This window comes from Pelophylax lessonae, assembly GCF_965119305.1.
Source record: "Pelophylax lessonae genome assembly, chromosome: 6".
NCBI classification, from domain to species: Eukaryota; Metazoa; Chordata; class Amphibia; order Anura; family Ranidae; genus Pelophylax; species Pelophylax lessonae.
Window position 1 is genome coordinate 330128459 of NC_138773.1, and position 24464 is coordinate 330152922.

At 45.9% G+C, this 24464-nt stretch overlaps 1 protein-coding gene across 1 annotated transcript in view; it reads right to left on the reverse strand.

The window, feature by feature from the left end:
* The window catches only part of LOC309558833 (protein mono-ADP-ribosyltransferase PARP14-like), an 85776-nt gene that overhangs the window by 25770 nt on the left and 35542 nt on the right, over positions 1 to 24464 (reverse strand). Inside the window, exons 7-9 of the mRNA XM_082261916.1 lie at positions 11152 to 11391; positions 1912 to 2133; positions 812 to 893 (exon numbers count right to left, since the gene is read on the reverse strand). Of these exons, the coding sequence (XP_082118042.1) occupies positions 812 to 893; positions 1912 to 2133; positions 11152 to 11391 (544 nt within the window). The remainder of the gene's footprint in view (positions 1 to 811; positions 894 to 1911; positions 2134 to 11151; positions 11392 to 24464) is intronic.

The following is a 24464-nucleotide window of genomic DNA, read 5'->3' on the forward strand; positions in this document are numbered from 1 at the left end:
GCCTTCAACAGCCGATATCTCGCTTGTCTCTCCTGCTGCCATCTGTATCTTTGCTACCGTCCGTTATCGACATTTGGCTTGTTCCTCGACTACGCTTTTGCCTAATCCCGACCTGCAACTACTTGTTACCAACCTTTGGCTATACCTAGACTACGCTTCTGCTTGATACTGACCTGCTATATCTGCTACTGTACCCTGACTTGCTCACCTCCTGGTGGGGTGATCCTGAGGACTGCGACCTGGTACTAACACGCAGCAAAATCCATCTCCACCATCAGGAGAGCTGGTGAACACCGGTTAGTACTTAGATTCCGCACCTCAGGTGAGCCTGCGTCATCTGCCAGTGTGACCTGCCTGTGTCCCTATCCAGATGGTTCCTGTGTAAGCTGCTAAAGCTATTGGTCTTCGAGCCTGACTCCAGATCGTGACACTCTGCTTCAGTATGTCACAGTACATGTTGTCATTCATGGTTCCCTCAATGAACTGTAGCTCCCCAGTGCCGGCAGCACTCATGCAGCCCCAGACCATAACACTCCCACCACCATGCTTGGGGGGGGAAGTTGTTCAACAAATATCTGGTTGCTAAGCAGTGGGCCGGGAAGCTGGCTGCCGTGTCCTTAACAGGCGATGATTTTTTAGCTGTCAGCGGGTTTCCCCACTAACAGCTGATTGTAAAAAAAAAAAAAGCAGACAATTAAAAAGTATGAGAAAAAAACAGCGTCAACTTTCATAAATAATTTACCGCATGCAGTATTGCTGTTATTTAACTCTTAGTGAATTGACCCCATAGATTCATATTGCATAAACGTACTTGATCCCATCCCAGCCGATTGTCTGTTGGTGACTCCCCTAGCGGCAGCATCAGTGCAGGTTTCCAGTTGACCTATAAAAGCCTGTAAATGCATATCACAAGAAAATGTCCATTATACAGCAAGAAAAAAAAAAATATGAGATACAACATGTGACTTTGGAAGTGGGGTGCCGGGGTCTAGTGGGATGAGGGAGAAGCTTTCTATCATCTTGTGCACTACAAGGAAACCTTATAAAGATTCTCTAGTAATCCATCTTTTTCTGCTTGTACATTCAAGTTTGTAACCACAAAGTGTATTGTCCTGTCTGTGTATCCTGTCCAAGCCTGCACTATCACCTCCCTCATTGTCAACTGACACTCCTGCAGGATTCAAGGTCCAAATTTCTCACCCCCTTCTCATTATTCAGATGGAACTCTTCCCAACAGGTCCTTCACAGCTCCAGCACCGTCTCCATTCACCTAATGATGGCTCTGTGCATGCTGGGGAAGGGAAGATGGATACCTCACCACCTCGGTGGCCATGTGGGAATATTCAACCTCCAGACCAGTCATTTTAGCCAGAATTCCATGGGACCCTAGGGTTCCTGCAAAGGTTGCTAGAGGTTCCCTGAGCTGTAACTAACTGACCCCCCAAACTTGTTGGTACCCGTACAGTTCCAAGGCCAACAGCACTTGGCAGAGTCAGCTGCATGACACCAATGATCTTTATTGGTGGATACCTCACCACCTCGGTGGCCATGTGGGTATATTCAGCCTCCAGACCAGTCATTTTCAGCCAGAATTCCATGGGACCCTAGGGTTCCTCCAAAGGTTGCTAGAGGTTCCCTGAGCTGTGACTAACTGACCTCCCAAACTTTTTGGTACCTGCACAGTTCCAAGGCCAACAGCACTTGGCAGAGTCAGCTGCATGACACCAATGATCTTTATTGGTGACCATTGGTCACCAATGTGAGGGACATTTTCCCATTGACCCTCAATGAATCGGTTTTAAAAGGGGTTATTCATCTACTAAATAATTTTAACGCTTCTTTTAGGGTAAAAAGGTTGAGAAAGGCTACTCTAGACTAACAGCATCACAATAAACATGAGCTCTCCATTACCTTGATGGTGTCTCTGTCACTGGGGTGAAGGACTACATGAACTTCTTGAAGATTCTGTACTTTGTTTCTGCAGCTAAACTGGAAAATCTCATCAAACATCACAAAGGCCACCAAAACCTTTGGGAAACCGAGATTGCCGGTTCCGATAGCTGGGAACGATATTGATGTCCACTGGTTCTGCTCTGCCAGCGCCAAACAGTTTTTAATAATTGTGCGAAGAATCTGAAAAAGAAAATACAAGATTGAAGGGAAACTCTTGGCAACTCAAAGCACTTAACAGGTAAAGACAGTCATGTTGGGCACACTCAGTTGAGCCAATGAACCTACCAGCATGTGTTTGGGGAATGATAGAAGACCCATACAAGCACAAGCAGTTCATGCAAACTCCACGCTGGTCGGGACTCTAACTGAGAACTAAAGTGCTGCAAGCCAGAAGTGCTAACCACTGAGCCTCTGTGCTGCCTCCTAAACCCCTAAGTTGCCACAGCCTAGATGTCCGGCCGAAGTGGCAATTACAGATAATCTCAGTTTCAGCTGCTAAATGGTCAGAACATTTACATACATTGTAACCACTTAAGCCCCCGGAGGATTTGGCTGCTCAAAGACCAGGGCCTATTTTGCGATTCGGCACTGCGTGACTCTAACGGACAATTGCGCGGTCGTGCGACGCTGTACCCAAATTAAATTGACGTCCTTTTTTCCCCACAAACAGATTTCTTTTGGTGGTATTTGATCACCTGTGCGACTTTTACTTTTTGCGCTATAAACAAAAAAGAGCGACAATTTTGAAAAAATAACAATATTTTTCACATTTTTTTATATGAAATTCACAAAAAAAAAAAAAGTAAAAATCTAAATTTTTTAACATTTTAGGCCAATTTGTTTTCTGCTACATATGTTTGGTAAAAAAAAAAAATCGCAATAAGCGTATTTTGATTGGTTTGCGCAAAAGTTATTGCGTCTACTAACTACGGGAAAGATTTATGTAATTTTTATTGTTTTTTTTTTTACTAGTAATGGCAAAGATCTGCGATTTTTTTTGCGGGACTGCGACATTGCAGCAGACAGATTGGACCCCTGACTGTCATTTTTGACACTTTTGGAGGTACCAGTGACATTACTACAGTAATCACTGCTATAAATATGCACTGTTACTGTAAAAATGACACTGGCAGGGAAGGGGTTAACTTTATTGGTGATCAGTGGGTTAAATGTATCCCTAGGGGGGTGATTCTAACTGTGGGGGGGCGTGGCTTGTGATGTAACCACAGAGACATACGATCCTACATAGCGGGATCGTATGATCTCTGCAGTTACACCAGGGAGAATGACATGCGCCTTTGTTTACATCAGCCGCCTGCCTTTCTCCCTCTCCAGCGGGAGATCGCGAGTGGCCGGCGGACATCGAAGCCGCCGGTCACACGCGCGGGGATCCCTGTGAACTAGCTGGGGTGGGAGCGCGCCTCTGGCAGCGCGCGCTCGCCCCCTAGAGGCTCGTGGGCGAGCGACGTAGCCCTACGTCGTTTTGCCTGTAGGGGGCTGACTGCCGCAGTAAATAGTCGTGCGGCGGTCGGCAAGCGGTTAAGATAGAATGTTTCCTGTAAAAATATTGCTATGACAATACTTATTGAAGGAAACCACAAAAAAAAAAAAGATTATCAAAGATGACGTTATCGTCAGAGTTACTATAAAAACTGCACCAAAAAGTGTTTGGTCATAAAAAGCAAAATGCAAATACCCCAATAAAAATCATCAATGTGATCAATATCCAACAATGTACACAAATATCACAAAAATGCGTTTGCATCTCATTTCAAAATGGCCAATTTTATGGCTATGCGGCCCCATGAAAATGCTTGATCCTTGAACTCGGCACCGCAATACACATAGATCTCTACCGGCAAACAGACCTGCGCATAGCGCATGGAGTGTTCGTCGGCAGAGATGTCTATGTAGAGCGAACGCCTCTACACATCTAAAGGAAGGTTTTCACTGCCAGTCTTTCCTCAATGTCGGCTCGCCCGTACACGCTCTAATGAGCAATGTGCAAGAAAACTGACAACAGGAGCCATAATGACAAGCTAAATAAAACACATCCTGAAAAATGTCCACACTAGTCCTAATAAAATGTACACAACACCACTGATATCCTTCTGGAGCTCCAACATATCTGAAACACAATGTCAGGAGTGTCTAGCACTCCTGTTCCTCATTCCAGCATCCTGGCTTTGGCTCTCTCTTTTTCTGTCTGTCCACCTGCAACTTGATTAATCTGGTCAGTCTCTGGATAGGGACCACACCTGATTTAAGCCAGCCAAACCTGCAGTCTCATGCTTATGATAGCATGTGTAATATCTAATCTAACTACCTGTTTGTCTGCCCTGCTCTGCAAGATTGGCTTACCTCGTTGATGACCTCTGATTGGATATTGACTATTTTCTGAACTCTGCCTGCTATTTGGATTCAGATTTTTGACCCTGATGACTCTAAACCTTGCCTGTCTACCAACCGCAAGTACCTGTTTTCTTTGCTCAGTTCGCGCTTACCCTGGCATTGTGACCACGCACTATAGAATTGTGTAATTGTGCAACCAAGTACCAGTAGGCCTGCTTGCCTTATGGAAAAGGGGGCTGCCAGAGATAAAGAACACAGAAGCCGGCTATAGTGTGACACACAACAAATCTAAGATCTAACCTGATCCCTCCAACACCTTGAAGAACACTATAGGAAAACTTGGTTTTGTTGGATCAAGAAAATATAGCAATATAGTTAATTCTTTATGGAATGTTCAGATCCCCGACAATGCTCTAGATATTGTTTTGGATATGAGTTACATAGTTACATAGTTACATAGTAGGTGAGGTTGAATAAAGACAATAGTCCATCCAGTTCAACCTGTGTAGGTGTGTGTGACTGTAATCATCTAACATAGCCCTCAATCTCCTGATCCTTGAGATGTAAGTCTAAGAGTCTTTTGAAAGTCACCATACTTCCCGCAGAAACCACCTCTTGTGGTAGACAATTCCACAATCTTGTAGCCCTAACAGTAAAGAACCCCCCACGTTGCCTGAGGTTAAAACGCTTCTCCTCTAATCGCATTGTATGTCCTCGAGTCCTCATGCAATTCCTTCGAATGAACAGCTTTTCTTCTAAGCTGAGATCCCCATTAAGATATTTATAAATTGCTATCATGTCCCCTCTCAGACGTCTCTTCTCCAGGGAAAATAAATCGAGCGATTGCAGCCGCTCTTCATAGGTAAGGTCCTCCAACCCCCTAATCAGTTTAGTTGCCCTTCTCTGGACTTTCTCCAGCTCCAACACATCCCTCCTGAGGACTGGCGACCAGAACTGGACAGAATACTCCAGATGCGGTCGGACCAGAGTTTTATAAAGTGGAAGGATTATAGTCTTATCTCTGGAATACATCCCTTTCTTTATGCATGCTAATACAGTAATCCCCCGCTACATCGCGGTTCAGTTTTTGCGGTCCCGGTAATTCGCGGTTTTTTTTGTAATGTTATTTTACTATATAAATCATTAAAAATGAAATATTTTTGTGTTTTCCATAGCTCTTGCTATGTCTCTTAGTATCTTTTATGTGTTTAAATGAGTTTCTATTGTTTTAAAAGTGTGTTTAAAGACCTTAAAATGCTTCTACACGTACAGTGACAGTAAAAAAACATGCCTACAATGCATTTTAATAGGGTTTTTCTATTTCGCGGAATTTCACTTTTCGCGGCTGGGTCCGGAACGTAACCCCCGCAATGGAGGGGGGTTTACTGTATTCTGTTGGCTTTGGAAGCTGCCGCTTGGCATTGCATGCTGTTGCCTAATCTATCATCAACCAAGACTCCCAGATCTTTCTCCATTTTTGATTCCCCCAAGGGTTCCCCTCCTAACGTGTATTGTGTTTTTATGTTTTTAGTCCCCAAGTGCAGAACCTTACACTTCTCCACATTAAACCTCATTTGCCATGTCGTTGCCCACTCCGTAATTTTGTCCAGGTCATTCTGTAGGATATCTGCTTCATGCTGTGCAGTTATTGCCCTGCCCAATTTTGTGTCATCTGCAAAAACTGATATCGAACTACTGATCCCTTCCTCAATGCTGTTTATGAATAAATTTAACAAGGTTGGTCCCAGGACTGAGCCCTGGGGCACCCCGCTTACTACCTCAGACCAGTCTGAGTATGCGCTGTTTATTACCACCCTTTGGACACGGCCTTTTAGCCAATTCCGTATCCAAGAGCAAACCCTGCTGTCGATACCTGCAGACCTTATTTTATAAATTAAGCGCTTGTGGGGAACTGTATCAAATGCCTTAGCGAAATCCAAGTACACCACATCCACTGGTCTTCCCCTATCTAGCTCACAGCTCACTTCCTCGTAGAATGCTAAGAGATTGGTTTGACAAGAACGCCCATTTATAAACCCGTGCTGATTACTGCTGATGATGTTGTTGTCTTTAGCATACTCTACGATATAGTCCCTTATCATCCCCTCCAAAAGTTTACATATTATTGATGTCAGACTGACAGGCCTATAATTTCCCGGGATATGTCTCTGGCCCTTTTTGAATATCGGAATCACGTTAGCCTTCCTCCAATCCCCTGGTACATCTCCTGTCCTAATACTGTCAGCAAAGATCAGGAACAGTGGTCTAGATATAACCATACTGAGTTCCTTGAGCACTCTCGGATGTACGCCATCCGGGCCTGGTGATTTGTTTGTGTTAAGTTTATCCAGTCTTTCCCTGATTTCCTCCTCTGTTAGCCATAGTGGCAAGTCCTGTGTATTACTACTAACCATACAGTCATGGTCAGTGTACCCTTCCTTTTCCTGCGTAAAGACTGACGAGAAAAAATAATTCAGCACGGTTGCTTTTTCAGTGTCCTCTGTAACCATCCTCCCATCATCGTTAATTATGTGTGCAATATGCTCTGCCCTAGTTTTTTTGCTGTTGATATATTTAAAGAATTTCTTTGGGTTTTTTTTTACTATCCTCCGCTATTTGTCTCTCAAAGTTGATTTTAGCCATCTTGATTTCGTGTTTACACTTCTTATTTTCCTCCTTGTATTGCTGGAAGGCCGATACTGTGCCCTCTGATTTATATTTCTTGAAGGCCAATTTTTTTCCCCTAATAAGTTTTTTAACGCTACGGTTTAGCCAGCCAGGTTTGGCTTTGTCTCTTCTAAATTTATTCCCCATAGGAATGCACTGCAAGATGCCTTTGCTTAATATTGTTCTAAAGCATTCCCATTTTTCCTCTGTGGTCAGGGATCCCAGGGTTTGGTCCCAGTTTACCCTTTCCATCAATGAGTACAATTTTGGAAAGTCTGCCCTTCTGAAGTTTAGGGTTCTTATGTTCCCCACTTGCCTTTTTATATTGTTATTTATACTAAATGTGATCATCCTGTGATCGCTAGAGCCCAGGTTGTCCTGGACTCCTACCTCCGAGATTATGTCTGGGTCATTAGTGATCAATAGATCCAGGATAGCATTCTCTCTAGTAGGGGAATCCACCAACTGCGACATGTAGTTATCCTGTAAGGTTTCCGTGAATAGCCGGGCCTTATGCGAGTTTGCAGTCCCCTCTTCCCAGTCAATGTCGGGATAATTGAAGTCCCCCAATATGATGACTGATCCTAGTTTTGCCGCTTTACCTATTAGTGCTAAAAATTCCAGCTCTACCTCCTCCCCTTGGTTAGGTGGCCTATAGCAAACCCCCACAACTACTTTTCCCTTATCTTCTTCCCTATCGAGTTCAACCCACACAGATTCTAAATCCATACTCATCCCATCCGTAATGTCACTCCTTTCTAGCACCTTTATATTGTTCTTGACATAGAGACATACCCCTCCCCCTCTTTTACCAACCCTGTCCTTCCGGTACACCGAATACCCTTGGATATTTGCCAGCCAGTCATGTGAGGGGTCGAACCAAGTCTCCGTTATTCCCACAAGGTCTATGTCCTCCTCATGTACTAATATTTCCAACTCATCCATTTTATTAGCTAGGCTCCTGGCATTAGCATATACCCCTCTTAGTTTTACGGAAGTTAAACGTGATTGGCGGTTTTGTTTATTTCTGTTTGGTCTGCTGTTCTCCCGCACAGACCCGCCAATTGATGTTGTTGACCTACTGTCGCTGTTGACCCTACAACTGCCTTCAGTCCTCTGCTCCCTCCTGACTGATTCTACTTCTGAGCCCTCCCCATCTCCTAGTTTAAAAGCCCCTCCAACTCGGTGGCCATCTTTCTCCCCAAAAGAGCTGTACCGTCCCCATTAAGGTGCAGCCCATCCTTACTAAAGAGCCGGTAGCCGACTGAGAAGTCAGCCCAGTTCTCCAGGAACCCAAACCCCTCCTTCCTACACCAATTCCTCAGCCACTTGTTAACTTCCCTAAGCTCCTTCTGCCTCTCCTGTGTGGCTCGAGGTACCGGCAGTATTTTGGAGAAATCCACCTTGGAGGTCCTTTTCCTCAATCTATTACCTAAGTCCCTGAAATCGTTCTTAAGGATCCTCCACCTACCTTTAACTTTGTCATTAGTGCCCACATGCACCATGACCGCTGGGTCATCCCCAGCCCCGCCCAACAATCTGTCTGCCAGATCTGCGATGTGCCGAACTCGGGCGCCCGGTAAACAACAAACTGTTCGGTTCACGCGATCTTTTTTACAGATTTCCCTCTCTGTCCTCTTGATAATTGAGTCCCCAACTACCACAACCTGTCTAACCTTTCCTGCATTACGGCCCCCCTTCTTCCTGGAGCCGTCCCTCCCCTGGCAGCTGGGGGAGGGCGCATGCTCCAGCACTGCCACCCCTGAGTTGATATCCCCCTCAACCTGCAACTCGGCAAACATGTTAGGGTCTACCAACTCAGGACTGGCCTCCCTGACTCTCCTCCCCCTAACATTCCTAACAGTCACCCAGCTGCGTACCTCTGCTGCTTGCGTCTCCTCTGTTCCTCCCTCCTCTATGCTGACCCCTGCCAGCGTCTGATGGGTAATGTCCAAGCTCCTTTCCAGGTTGTAGATGCCACGCAGTCTTGTCACTGTGTTCTCTAGATCCACGATGTGGGCTTCCAGAGCAACAAGTCGCTCACATCTTGTACAGCAGTATTCGTCCTCGATTGTTTCATCAAGGAACGCATACATGCCGCAAGAAGTGCACTGAGTGGCATCCCCAATCCTGTCGGACATTATTACCCACTACCCTATGGGGATAATATTAACGACCTGCTCTTCCTTACCTACACTACCTCTAACCTCCCTGATACAAAACCTGGGGTACCCACCAGTCGCTTACCCACGAGTTCATTCTTGATCCCCCCTTCAAAAGCGAATATTATATGCTATATAGTGGACTCTGGCACAGTATGCCCCATTTTCCCTTCTCCAATTCCTAGTTATGGTCTCCCTCCCTTTGTCCTTTCCACTATCCAATAATAAAGATACATTTAAAACATTTCCTCTCATTCCTAACTAGACACAGTGATAGTGTGGTGTTCTGACACTGTGTTATAAGAATTAACCACTTTACCACCAGAGGATTTTGCTGTCTTACATCCAGGCCACTTTTTGCGATTCGGCACTGTGTGACTTTAACTGACAATTGCACGGTCGTGCAACGCCGTACCCAAACAAAATTTACGTCCTTTTTTTCCCACAAACAGAGCTTTCTTTTGGTGGTATTTTTTTATATGAAATTCCCCCCCCAAAAAATGTAAAAATCTAATTTTTTTTTAAATTTTTGGCCAATTTGTTTTCTGCTACATATGTTTGGTAAAAAAAAAATCACAATAAGCGTATTTTGATTGGTTTGCACAAAAGTTATTGCGTTTATTAACGAAGGGAAAGATTTTTGTCACTTTTGGTGCTTTTTTTTAACGCGTAATGGCGGCGATCTGCGATTTTTTTTTGCGGTACTGCGACATTGCGGCGGAAAGATCGGACCCTTGACTGACATTTTTGACACTTTTGGGGGTACCAGTGACATTACTACAGTAATCAGTGCTATATATATGCACTGTTACTGTAAAAATGACACTGGGAGGGAAGGGGTTAACTTTATTGGAGAGGGAGGGGTTAAGTGTGTCCCTAGGGGCGTGCTTCTAACTGTCATTGGAGGTGACTAGTGCCGTAACAGCACAGATCAACGGTCCTAGATAACAGGACCGAGTGATCTGTGCTTTTACACAGGGGAGAATGACAGGCGGCTTTGTTTACATTAGCCGCCTGCCTTTCTCCCTCTCTGCCTGACGATCGCGAGTGACCGGCGGACACACGCGCGGGCTTCCTCTGGTATGAGCGGGGGCGGGAGCTCCCAGGCTAGTGACGTACCGGTACGTCACTTTGCCTGGGAGGGGCTGACCGCCGCCGTATATAGTCAGGCGGCGGTCGGCAAGTGGTTAATGTTGCAGGTTGAGGTACTACAGGATGGCTATTCTGAGAAGAGAAAACAGGTTTTACAGTTTTCTCCAGGGACTGGTAACTTCTGGATTGGGTTCTGAAGTCCAGAGGCTTTGAAGATCCTTGGGAGGGAAGAAGCCCTTGCCCCTATGTCAATATGTTACTGGAGACCAGCAACCGGACTGTGCCATTAAGATCATGGGGCTGGCTGGCATTGATTCAGGGCTCCACCTGGAAGACAGGAGGCCCCTTGCTCATATCAAGAGGTGTTGGCCAGTGCAGCAGGGAGTTGTGTGTTAGGCAGACACCTGTAAAGCCTCGATGGGCACTTTTGTTATTCAGAACGCTGACGGCTGAGACCATATAGCAAGTCTGTGTGGAGACAGGCTTTGGGACTGCCAAGTCTAAATAGCCAGGGGGCTGGATAACTTTGTATCCTAGTGATTGTGAAAACCCCTACGTAGGTAACCATGTGATTTGTTTTGCCCTTTTTACTTTCTTTTTAAATAAAAGTGGGCCAACAAGCCCTGAAAAGTCATTGATTTAATGGTGTTGTCCCTTTATTGTAGTCCTTATCTACACAACATGGTTGATTTACTAAGGAGTGAATTTTCACTCTTTAAGGCAGTTTCAGTTAGCAGAATGAGGTGAAGTTGTGCTGGCTTTAGTCATCCAATCATGCGATTGGGTATTTTTTTGAAAAGTGAATTTTAACCACATTCATTCACTAAGCTAAGTGAAATTTCCCTTTGCAAAGTGAACAGGCTTTGTTCCTTTAGTAAATAGGCAACAATGAATTTCCCACCACACTCTGTGGGCCTGAAGGTACCGTTTCCGACGCTCCTTGTCCGCTGTCCCATTGAGGGCTCACAACATGAAGAACCTCTTGACAGTTGAGATTGCAGCTACCGGTGCTGAACACAGATCCTGGTGCCGCCTGAGTGCCGAAACTTGCATTGTTCAGGAGTTGCTGCATATTAGAGCCTGCCCGACTCAGCAAGGCTTTGGATATGGCACCATTATTCAGGTTCAGATCGGCTCCTATTACACTGTTCACAATGACATCCGTCTGCCAAGGAAAGGAATGACAAGAATTATCAAGTGATATTCATTAAAAAGTGAATTTCCTAAGAGTTAAATGGTAAGCATTTGAAGAGAGTCCAAATAACAGTCTTTGTCATTTTAAATTTGCTCCAGATCTGGAAAGAAAGAGAAGCCAAATATGAAAAACTAAAAGGTACTAATTATTATAATGAATATGTAAAGGCCGAGGTATATCCCTGAAAACTTCAGGACAGTCAGCCTAACATCAATAGTTTGTAAACTATTGGAAGGGATGATAAGGGCCATATCCAAAATTTCTAGATTGTGTATCTAGATTTCGCCAAAGCATTTGACACAGTTCCCATAAATGCTTAATTTACAAATTGAGGTCTGTTGGCATTGATGATAGTATATGTAACGGAATAGAAAACTGGTTACAGGGGCACGTCCAAAGAACGGTAATAAAAATAGTATAGCTTCTGAATGGTCTGGAGTTGCGAGTGTGGTGCCCCAAGGTTCTGTCCTGAGACCAATTTGGTTTACATAGTAACATAGTAGTTGAGGTTGAACAAAGACAATAGTCCATCCAGTTCAACCTGTGTCGGTGTGAATCATTTCCCATACCCCTGAATGTTAATGTCCTTGAGATGTATGTCCAAGAGTCTTTTTAAAGTAGCCATACTTCCGCAGTTACTACCATTTGTGGCAGAGAATTCCACAGTCTTGTAGCCCTTACTGTAAAGAACCCCCTTCGTAGCCTGAGGTTAAAATGCTTCTCCTCTAATCGCATTATATGGCCTTGTGTCCTCATGCATTCCTTGCCTTTCTATGCTCTGATCACCATTGAGGTATTTGTAAATTGCTATCATGTCCCCTCTCAGGCATCTCTTCTCCAGGGAGAATAAATCAAGCGCCTCCAAACGCTCTTCGTAATTAAGGTCCTCTAATCCCCTAATACGTTTTGTTGCCCTTCTCTGTACTTTCTCCAGCTCCAACACATTCCCTTCTGAGGACCTCTATATCATTTATTCATAAATGATATAGAGGTCAATATACAGTAAATAGTTCAGTCTCAGTATTTGCTGACGATATAAAGCTAAGCAGGGCAATAACTTCAGAACAGGATATATAAACTCATAAAGAAGACCTCGATAAAAAGGTGTGGGCTGCTATATGGCAAATGAGGTTCAATGTAGGGAAATGTAAACTGATGCACTTGGGGGCTACAAATCTGAACTATGGGGAGAACCTCTGGGGAGAATCTAGGATGGAAAAGGACCTGGGGGTCCTAGTAGATGACAGACTCTCCAATAGCATGCAATGTCAAGCTGAAGCAAGCAAAGCCAGCAGAATATTCGCATGCAATAAAAAGGATATTTACTCCAGAGATAAAACTATGATTCTATCACTTTACAAAACTCTGGTTCAGCTGCATCTGAGTATTCCGTCCAGTTCTGGTCACCAATTCTCAGGAAGGATGTGCTGGAACTGGAGAGAGTCTAGAGAAGGGTAACATAGCTAATAGGAGGGCTGGAGGACCTCAGTTATGAGTAAAGGTTACACACATTAAACGTATTCTCCCTGGAGAAGAGACACTTAAGAAGAAGTCTCAGGTCACTTAAGAGGACACATGGCCACTCCATGAAGTTGGATGAGAAGCGGTATAACCTTAAAGTAGAACTATAGGCAAAACTTTTTTTTCCTACTTTGAATAGAACAACCCCTGCCAGATTTTTTTTCGTTCTCTGTGTCCCATTGTGGTAATTTCCCTTCACTTCCTGTCCCATAGCCAAACAGGAAGTGAGAGGAAATTCCTGCAAATTAAGGGAATTCCTAAGGGACCCCCCAGGCCACCAGAACTAGTGTCCCCATTGGAACGGGTTCCCTGAGACCTGAAACCTATTTCAAGGGTTTCTCCATGTTGAAAAGGCTGATAAAGACTGATCTGGTGTAGAATTCATGCCCTCTTTATTCCTCTTTATTGCTTTTCTGGGGACAACCCAAAATTTGGGATTTTCTTCTACTTTGACTTTTAATGATAATGGTAAACAGGACAAATAGAAAGGGGGAATCTCCCTAATGGTAATTTTTAAAAACTTTTATTTCGGCAGCTTAGTGTACACAATATACTGGGACAAGGGCCTACATGCACCTACACAGGTTGAATGGAATGGACCGGTGTCTTTATTCACCCTTACCAACTATGAAACTAATTAAGACTAGGGTTGAGCGGACACCTAGATGTCCGTGTTCGACGGGTTCGGCCGAACTTTAAAAAAAAGTCCGGGTCCGTGTCCCGGACTTTTACCGAACTTTTCCCGGACACCGAACCCCATTGAAGTCAATGGGGACCCGAACTTTAAGGCACTAAAATGGCTCTAAAACACCAAAGGAAAGGGCTAGAGTGCTGCAAATGGCAGCAAAACGTAATTAAGAGCATGGCAAGTGCTCTGCAAACAAATGTGGATAGGGAAATAACTTAAAACAACAAAAAAAAACAGAAAAATAAAACAATGTTCTTCTTCATCTCTGAAGGACGAGGCCCATATGGAGTAGGAGGGAGGTTGAGGTGGTGGTGGATGTGGCGGTGACATAGGCGTGCGCACAGGGTGTGCTGGGTGTGCCTGGGCACACCCTAATCACCTAGGGCACATAGCATTGCCAGTGAGGAGATGGGAAAGATCTCCCTGGGACCTGCTCTGCTCTATTTCTCCTTGCCTACAGGTACATGGCCCCGATACATTACTCTCCCTGCTGGCAAACACATGCATGTGTATTTCAACTTTGGGGTGCACACCTTAATGCAATAGGCTGCGCACACCTATGGGCGGTGTAGGTGGAAGCGGCGGTGGAGGAGGACCAGGGCCGGATTAACAGCATCATGGGCTTGGTGCTGAGGATTTTGAAGGGCCTTAGGGCCGTGCCTTGCCATGCACCCAGAGGAGGAAGGGTGCAGCCATGCATGCCTAATTCAACATGGGATGCTGTCTCTGAAGCCCATAAACACATCCATGCATCGCCAACTGTCCCTCCTTGTCCGGCCTTCACGCTGTGTGGGGAGGTTCTGAGGGTGCTGCCTGGGGAAGCGAGCATAGAAGCCAGACTTCTGTGTTTACAAGTGACAGAAGAGCGGTAACAGTGAATATGGCCAACCCGGGGCCTATATAAAAGGTAGGGGCCTGGAGCTGCAGCTCCAATAGCCCCTACATTAATCTGGCCCTGAGGAGGAGGACGAGGTAGCCAACACTGCTTCTTTTCACAAATTTTAAATGAGGGTACACCCCAAAAGAGTGAGAAAGAGCAAAAATGGAACAATGGGTGGGTAAGGTCGGTATCCATTGCTATTCTGCATAAGGTACGGAAAAGTCCCGTGGGATCCATGCCTGGTTCATTTTAATGAACGTGAGCTTGTCCACATTGTCTCTGGACAGGCGGCTGCGCTTGTCTGTTATAACGCCCCCAGCCGTGCTAAATACCCGTTCAGATAATACACTGGCTGCAGGGCACGCCAGCACCTCCAAGGCGTAAAGGGCAAGCTCAGGCCATGTGCCCAATTTGGAGACCCAGAAGTTGAAGGGGGCAGACCCGTCATTCACTACATGTAGGCGTGTGCACACATACTGCTCCACCATGTTGGTAAAATGCTGCCTCCTGCTAAGACGTTCCATCTGAGCTGCTGGTGCTGCTGTTTGTTGTGGCGTGCTGACAAAGCTTTTCCACATTTCGGCCATGCTAACCCTGCCTTCTGAGGTGCTGGCGGTGCCCTGGTTGCGTTGGCGACCTCCTCCTCCTCCTCCTCTGCCTTGTGCTTCCACTGTGGCCCCGCTGTCAGATGGGAATGCCAGCAGCATGGCGTCTACCAGCGTGCGCTTGTACTCGCGCATCTTGCGATCGCGCTCCAGTGAGTGAATTAAGGACGGTACGTTGTCCTTGTAACGGGGATCCAGCAGCGTGGCCACCCAGTAATCAGCACAAGTTAGAATGTGGGCAACTCGGCGGTCGTTGTGGAGACACTGCAGCATGTAATCGCTCATGTGTGCCAGGCTGCCCAGAGGCAACGAAAGGCTGTCCTCTGTGGGAGGTGTATGGTCCGTGTCCTCTGTATCCCCCCAGCCACGCACCAGTGATGGCCATGAGCTGGCCTGGGTGCCACCCTGCTGTGAACATGGTTCCATCTCCTCCTCCAGCTCCTCCTCCTCCTCATCCTCCTCATCCTCCAGAACTGTGCCCCTGCTGGACAATTGCGTCCCTGGCGTTTGCGTGTGCAGGAACCCACCCTCGGAGCCCCTTGCGAATGACTGCCCTGAAAGCCTTGGAAATGTTACCTCTTCATCCTCCTCCTCCTCCTCATCCTGTGCCACATCCTCTTCCATCATCGCCCGAATTGTTTTTTCAAGGAGGCATAGAAGTGGGATAGTTAAGCTGAGAACGGCGTCATTGCCACTGGCCATGTTGGTGGAGTACTCAAAACAGCGCAACAAGGCACACAGGTCTCGCATGGAGGCCCAGTTATTGGTGGTGAAGTGGTGCTGTTCCGCAGAGCGACTCACGCGTGCGTGCTGCAGCTGAAACTCCACTATGGCCTGCTGCTGCTCGCACAGTCTTTCCAGCATGTGCAAGGTGGAGTTCCACCTTGTGGGCACGTCACATATGAGGCGGTGAGCGGGAAGGCCGAAGTTACGCTGCAGCGCTGCCAGGCGAGCAGCAGCAGGGTGAGAACGCCGAAAGTGCGCACAAACGGCCCGCACTTTCTGCAGCAGCTCTGACATATCGGGGTAGTTTTTAAGGAACCTCTGCACCACCAAATTCAGCACATGCGCCAGGCAAGGGATGTGCGTCAAACCGGCTAGGCCCAGAGCTGCTATGAGATTTCGCCCGTTATCGCACACCACCAGGCCGGGCTTGAGGCTCGCTGGCAGCAACCACTCATTTGTCTGCTGTTCCATGCTCCTCCACAACTCCTGCGCGGTGTGTGGTTTGTCCCCCAAACAGGCAAGTTGTAAAACTGCCTGCTGTCGTTTACCCCTGGCCGTGCTGAAGTTGGTGGTGAAGGTGTTACGCTGTCCGGATGAGGAGGCGGTAGAGGATGAGGAAGCGGAGTAGGAGGAGTTAGGAACAGGAGGCAAACTGAAGCGCCCTGCAATCCTCGGTGGTGGAAGGACATGCGCCAAATTGCTATCCGCCTCAGGCCCATCCGCCACTGCATTTACCCAGTGTGCCGTTAGGGAGATATAACGCCCCTGACCGTGCTTACTGGTCCACGTATCCGTAGTTAGGTGGACCTTGGCACAGATGGCGTTGCGCAGTGCACACCTGATTTTTTCCCCCACTTGGTTGTGCAGGGAAGGGATGGCTTGCCTGGAAAAGTAGTGGCGGCTGGGCACGACGTACTGTGGGACAGCCACCGACATAAGGTTTTTAAAACTGTGCGTCTCCACCAGACGGAATGACAGCATTTCAAAGGCCAATAATTTTGAAATGCTGGCATTCAGGGCCAGGGATCGCGGGTGGGTAGGGGGGTACTTCCTCTTCCTCTCAAGTGTTTGGGAGATGGAAAGCTGAACGCTTCCACGGGACATTGTGGAGATGGTTGTTGGTGACCCAGGTGGTGGTGTTGCTGACAGATCGTCTGTTTGCGGGGTGGCAGGTGCCGGTATCACTACAGATGTGGCTGGAGCGGCCGAGACTGCAGCAGAAGAGGAAGCAGGATGAGCCAGAGACGTTTCTTGGTTTTGAAGGTGTGTACTCCACTGCAGCTCGTGCTTTGCACTTAGATGCCTGATCATGCAGGTTGTGCTCAGGTTGAGAAGGTTCATGCCTCGCTTCAAGCTCTGATTGCACAGGGTGCAAACCACTCGTGTCCTGTCATCAGCACATTTTCTAAAGAACTTCCACGCTAGAGAACTCCTTTGAGCTGACTTTGGTGCGCTCGTTCCCTTGCTGCGTTGGGCAGTAGCGGGCGTAGTGTCTAGGGCACGGCCGCTCCGCTTCTGCTGTGCTGGTGGCTCTGTGCGACCACCGCCTCTTCCTCCAAACTACTCAGTTCACCTGCATGACGTTCATTCCATGTGGGGTCGAGGACCTCATCGTCCTCCACATCATCTTCCACCCAGTCTTCACCCCTGCCCTCCTTGTCGGTCTCCACAATGCTGAACGCCGCAGCAGTTGGCACCTGCGTTTCGTCATCATCGGAGACGTGCTGCGATGATCCTTGCATGTACTCATCTTGAGAAATAAGTGGTTGGGCATCGCTGCACTCAATCTCTTCCACTTCTGGGGCAGGGCTAGGTGGATGGCCCTGGGAAACCCTGCTGACAGAGTCCTCAAAAAGAATAAGAGACTGCTGTATGGCTTGGGGCTCAGACTGCTGGCCTGATTTGCAAGGGGGTGAGGTGAAAGACGGTTGGACATTGGCTGCAGGTGCCAACTCTGACCTTTCTGCAGTAGACTGGGTGGGAGACAATGTGAAGGAACTGGAGGCACTGTCAGCAGCAAACCAATCTACTATCGCCTCAACTTGTTCTGGCCTCATCACTTCTAGGGGCGTTTGATGCCCTACCAAATACTGATGCAGGTTCTGTCGCCTACTCACACTTGAGGAAGGTGTTTCACTTGTGCGTGTAGCTGGCACAGATCGACCATGTCCTCTCCTTGCAACAGGAGCTCTACCAGCAGCACCACGACCCAGGCCACGGCCCTTATTTGACGGTCTCCTCATATTTCTGTAATTTAAGATCTTGCCCTAGAAAGGTTTTTATTGAATAGCGGAATAGAAAATATGATCCAAAAAAAGTGTATGTATATCACACGTACACAACCACACTAGGCCCCAATTACTATTGTTTGTACCCCTAAAAGGCTAGATGAGGAGTAGGGGGAGTATGGAACAGGCAGCACCCTCAAACCTTCAGAAGTATGAGATGAACCCCAACAACTTGGAAAGGTGGATCTCTCTCACACGTACCGACACAGACTATCCCGCAATTCAATTGATCCTCAAAGGTTTTTATTGAATAGCGGAATAGGAAATATGATCAAAAAAAGTGTATGTATCTCGCACGTACACAACCACACTAGGCCCCAATTACTATTGTTTGTACCCCTAAAAGGCTAGATGAGGAGTAGGGGGGGTATGGAACAGGCAGCACCCTCAAACCTTCAGAAGTATGAGATGAACCCCAACAACTTGGAAAGGTGGATCTCTCTCACACGTACCGACACAGACTATCCCGCAATTCAATTGATCCTCAAAGGTTTTTATTGAATAGCGGAATAGGAAATATGATCAAAAAAAGTGTATGTATCTCGCACGTACACAACCACACTAGGCCCCAATTACTATTGTTTGTACCCCTAAAAGGCTAGATGAGGAGTAGGGGGGGTATGGAACAGGCAGCACCCTCAAACCTTCAGAAGTATGAGATGAACCCCAACAACTTGGAAAGGTGGATCTCTCTCACACGTACCGACACAGACTATCCCGCAATTCAATTGATCCTCAAAGGTTTTTATTGAATAGCGGAATAGGAAATATGATCAAAAAAAGTGTATGTATCTCGCACGTACACAACCACACTAGGCCCCAATTACTATTGTTTGTACCCCTAAAAGGCTAGATGAGGAGTAGGGGGGGTATGGAACAGGCAGCACCCTCAAACCTTCAGAAGTATGAGATGAACCCCAACAACTTGGAAAGGTGGATCTCTCTCACACGTACCGACACAGACTATCCCGCAATTCAATTGATCCTCAAAGGTTTTTATTGAATAGCGGAATAGGAAATATGATCAAAAAAAGTGTATGTATCTCGCACGTACACAACCACACTAGGCCCCAATTACTATTGTTTGTACCCCTAAAAGGCTAGATGAGGAGTAGGGGGGGTATGGAACAGGCAGCACCCTCAAACCTTCAGAAGTATGAGATGAACCCCAACAACTTGGAAAGGTGGATCTCTCTCACACGTACCGACACAGACTATCCCGCAATTCAATTGATCCTCAAAGGTTTTTATTGAATAGCGGAATAGGAAATATGATCAAAAAAAGTGTATGTATCTCGCACGTACACAACCACACTAGGCCCCAATTACTATTGTTTGTACCCCTAAAAGGCTAGATGAGGAGTAGGGGGGGTATGGAACAGGCAGCACCCTCAAACCTTCAGAAGTATGAGATGAACCCCAACAACTTGGAAAGGTGGATCTCTCTCACACGTACCGACACAGACTATCCCGCAATTCAATTGATCCTCAAAGGTTTTTATTGAATAGCGGAATAGGAAATATGATCAAAAAAAGTGTATGTATCTCGCACGTACACAACCACACTAGGCCCCAATTACTATTGTTTGTACCCCTAAAAGGCTAGATGAGGAGTAGGGGGGGTATGGAACAGGCAGCACCCTCAAACCTTCAGAAGTATGAGATGAACCCCAACAACTTGGAAAGGTGGATCTCTCTCACACGTACCGACACAGACTATCCCGCAATTCAATTGATCCTCAAAGGTTTTTATTGAATAGCGGAATAGGAAATATGATCAAAAAAAGTGTATGTATCTCGCACGTACACAACCACACTAGGCCCCAATTACTATTGTTTGTACCCCTAAAAGGCTAGATGAGGAGTAGGGGGGGTATGGAACAGGCAGCACCCTCAAACCTTCAGAAGTATGAGATGAACCCCAACAACTTGGAAAGGTGGATCTCTCTCACACGTACCGACACAGACTATCCCGCAATTCAATTGATCCTCAAAGGTTTTTATTGAATAGCGGAATAGGAAATATGATCAAAAAAAGTGTATGTATCTCGCACGTACACAACCACACTAGGCCCCAATTACTATTGTTTGTACCCCTAAAAGGCTAGATGAGGAGTAGGGGGGGTATGGAACAGGCAGCACCCTCAAACCTTCAGAAGTATGAGATGAACCCCAACAACTTGGAAAGGTGGATCTCTCTCACACGTACCAACACAGACTATCCCCCAATTTAACTGATCCCCAAAGGTTTTTGATTAAATAGCGGAATAGAAAATATGATCCCAAAAAAGTGTATGTATATCACACGTACACAACCACACTAGGCCCCAATTACTATTGTTTGTACCCCTAAAAGGCTAGGAGTAGGGGGAGTATGGAACAGGCAGCACCCTCAAACCTTCAGAAGTATGAGATGAACCCCAACAACTTGGAAAGGTGGATCTCTCTCACACGTACCAACACAGACTATCCCCCAATTTAACTGATCCCCAAAGGTTTTTGATTAAATAGCGGAATAGAAAATATGATCCCAAAAAAGTGTATGTATATCACACGTACACAACCACACTAGGCCCCAATTACTATTGTTTGTACCCCTAAAAGGCTAGGAGTAGGGGGAGTATGGAACAGGCAGCACCCTCAAACCTTCAGAAGTATGAGATGAACCCCAACAACTTGGAAAGGTGGATCTCTCTCACACGTACCAACACAGACTATCCCCCAATTTAACTGATCCCCAAAGGTTTTTGATTAAATAGCGGAATAGAAAATATGATCCCAAAAAAGTGTATGTATATCACACGTACACAACCACACTAGGCCCCAATTACTATTGTTTGTACCCCTAAAAGGCTAGGAGTAGGGGGAGTATGGAACAGGCAGCACCCTCAAACCTTCAGAAGTATGAGATGAACCCCAACAACTTGGAAAGGTGGATCTCTCTCACACGTACCAACACAGACTATCCCCCAATTTAACTGATCCCCAAAGGTTTTTGATTAAATAGCGGAATAGAAAATATGATCCCAAAAAAGTGTATGTATATCACACGTACACAACCACACTAGGCCCCAATTACTATTGTTTGTACCCCTAAAAGGCTAGGAGTAGGGGGAGTATGGAACAGGCAGCACCCTCAAACCTTCAGAAGTATGAGATGAACCTCAACAACTTGGAAAGGTGGATCTCTCTCACACGTACCAACACAGACTATCCCCCAATTTAACTGATCCCCAAAGGTTTTTGATTAAATAGCGGAATAGAAAATATGATCCCAAAAAAGTGTATGTATATCACACGTACACAACCACACTAGGCCCCAATTACTATTGTTTGTACCCCTAAAAGGCTAGGAGTAGGGGGAGTATGGAACAGGCAGCACCCTCAAACCTTCAGAAGTATGAGATGAACCCCAACAACTTGGAAAGGTGGATCTCTCTCACACGTACCAACACAGACTATCCCCCAATTTAACTGATCCCCAAAGGTTTTTGATTAAATAGCGGAATAGAAAATATGATCCCAAAAAAGTGTATGTATATCACACGTACACAACCACACTAGGCCCCAATTACTATTGTTTGTACCCCTAAAAGGCTAGGAGTAGGGGGAGTATGGAACAGGCAGCACCCTCAAACCTTCAGAAGTATGAGATGAACCCCAACAACTTGGAAAGGTGGATCTCTCTCACACGTACCAACACAGACTATCCCCCAATTTAACTGATCCCCAAAGGTTTTTGATTAAATAGCGGAATAGAAAATATGATCCCAAAAAAGTGTATGTATATCACACGTACACAACCACACTAGGCCCCAATTACTATTGTTTGTACCCCTAAAAGGCTAGGAGTAGGGGGAGTATGGAACAGGCAGCACCCTCAAACCTTCAGAAGTATGAGATGAACCCCAACAACTTGGAAAGGTGGATCTCTCTCACACGTACCAACACAGACTATCCCCCAATTTAACTGATCCCCAAAGGTTTTTGATTAAATAGCGGAATAGAAAATATGATCCCAAAAAAGTGTATGTATATCACACGTACACAACCACACTAGGCCCCAATTACTATTGTTTGTACCCCTAAAAGGCTAGGAGTAGGGGGAGTATGGAACAGGCAGCACCCTCAAACCTTCAGAAGTATGAGATGAACCTCAACAACTTGGAAAGGTGGATCTCTCTCACACGTACCAACACAGACTATCCCCCAATTTAACTGATCCCCAAAGGTTTTTGATTAAATAGCGGAATAGAAAATATGATCCCAAAAAAGTGTATGTATATCACACGTACACAACCACACTAGGCCCCAATTACTATTGTTTGTACCCCTAAAAGGCTAGGAGTAGGGGGAGTATGGAACAGGCAGCACCCTCAAACCTTCAGAAGTATGAGATGAACCCCAACAACTTGGAAAGGTGGATCTCTCTCACACGTACCAACACAGACTATCCCCCAATTTAACTGATCCCCAAAGGTTTTTGATTAAATAGCGGAATAGAAAATATGATCCCAAAAAAGTGTATGTATATCACACGTACACAACCACACTAGGCCCCAATTACTATTGTTTGTACCCCTAAAAGGCTAGGAGTAGGGGGAGTATGGAACAGGCAGCACCCTCAAACCTTCAGAAGTATGAGATGAACCCCAACAACTTGGAAAGGTGGATCTCTCTCACACGTACCAACACAGACTATCCCCCAATTTAACTGATCCCCAAAGGTTTTTGATTAAATAGCGGAATAGAAAATATGATCCCAAAAAAGTGTATGTATATCACACGTACACAACCACACTAGGCCCCAATTACTATTGTTTGTACCCCTAAAAGGCTAGGAGTAGGGGGAGTATGGAACAGGCAGCACCCTCAAACCTTCAGAAGTATGAGATGAACCCCAACAACTTGGAAAGGTGGATCTCTCTCACACGTACCAACACAGACTATCCCCCAATTTAACTGATCCCCAAAGGTTTTTGATTAAATAGCGGAATAGAAAATATGATCCCAAAAAAGTGTATGTATATCACACGTACACAACCACACTAGGCCCCAATTACTATTGTTTGTACCCCTAAAAGGCTAGGAGTAGGGGGAGTATGGAACAGGCAGCACCCTCAAACCTTCAGAAGTATGAGATGAACCCCAACAACTTGGAAAGGTGGATCTCTCTCACACGTACCAACACAGACTATCCCCCAATTTAACTGATCCCCAAAGGTTTTTGATTAAATAGCGGAATAGAAAATATGATCCCAAAAAAGTGTATGTATATCACATGTACACAACCACACTAGGCCCCAATTACTATTGTTTGTACCCCTAAAAGGCTAGGAGTAGGGGGAGTATGGAACAGGCAGCACCCTCAAACCTTCAGAAGTATGAGATGAACCCCAACAACTTGGAAAGGTGGATCTCTCTCACACGTACCAACACAGACTATCCCCCAATTTAACTGATCCCCAAAGGTTTTTGATTAAATAGCGGAATAGAAAATATGATCCCAAAAAAGTGTATGTATATCACACGTACACAACCACACTAGGCCCCAATTACTATTGTTTGTACCCCTAAAAGGCTAGGAGTAGGGGGAGTATGGAACAGGCAGCACCCTCAAACCTTCAGAAGTATGAGATGAACCCCAACAACTTGGAAAGGTGGATCTCTCTCACACGTACCAACACAGACTATCCCCCAATTTAACTGATCCCCAAAGGTTTTTGATTAAATAGCGGAATAGAAAATATGATCCCAAAAAAGTGTATGTATATCACACGTACACAACCACACTAGGCCCCAATTACTATTGTTTGTACCCCTAAAAGGCTAGGAGTAGGGGGAGTATGGAACAGGCAGCACCCTCAAACCTTCAGAAGTATGAGATGAACCTCAACAACTTGGAAAGGTGGATCTCTCTCACACGTACCAACACAGACTATCCCCCAATTTAACTGATCCCCAAAGGTTTTTGATTAAATAGCGGAATAGAAAATATGATCCCAAAAAAGTGTATGTATATCACACGTACACAACCACACTAGGCCCCAATTACTATTGTTTGTACCCCTAAAAGGCTAGGAGTAGGGGGAGTATGGAACAGGCAGCACCCTCAAACCTTCAGAAGTATGAGATGAACCCCAACAACTTGGAAAGGTGGATCTCTCTCACACGTACCAACACAGACTATCCCCCAATTTAACTGATCCCCAAAGGTTTTTGATTAAATAGCGGAATAGAAAATATGATCCCAAAAAAGTGTATGTATATCACACGTACACAACCACACTAGGCCCCAATTACTATTGTTTGTACCCCTAAAAGGCTAGGAGTAG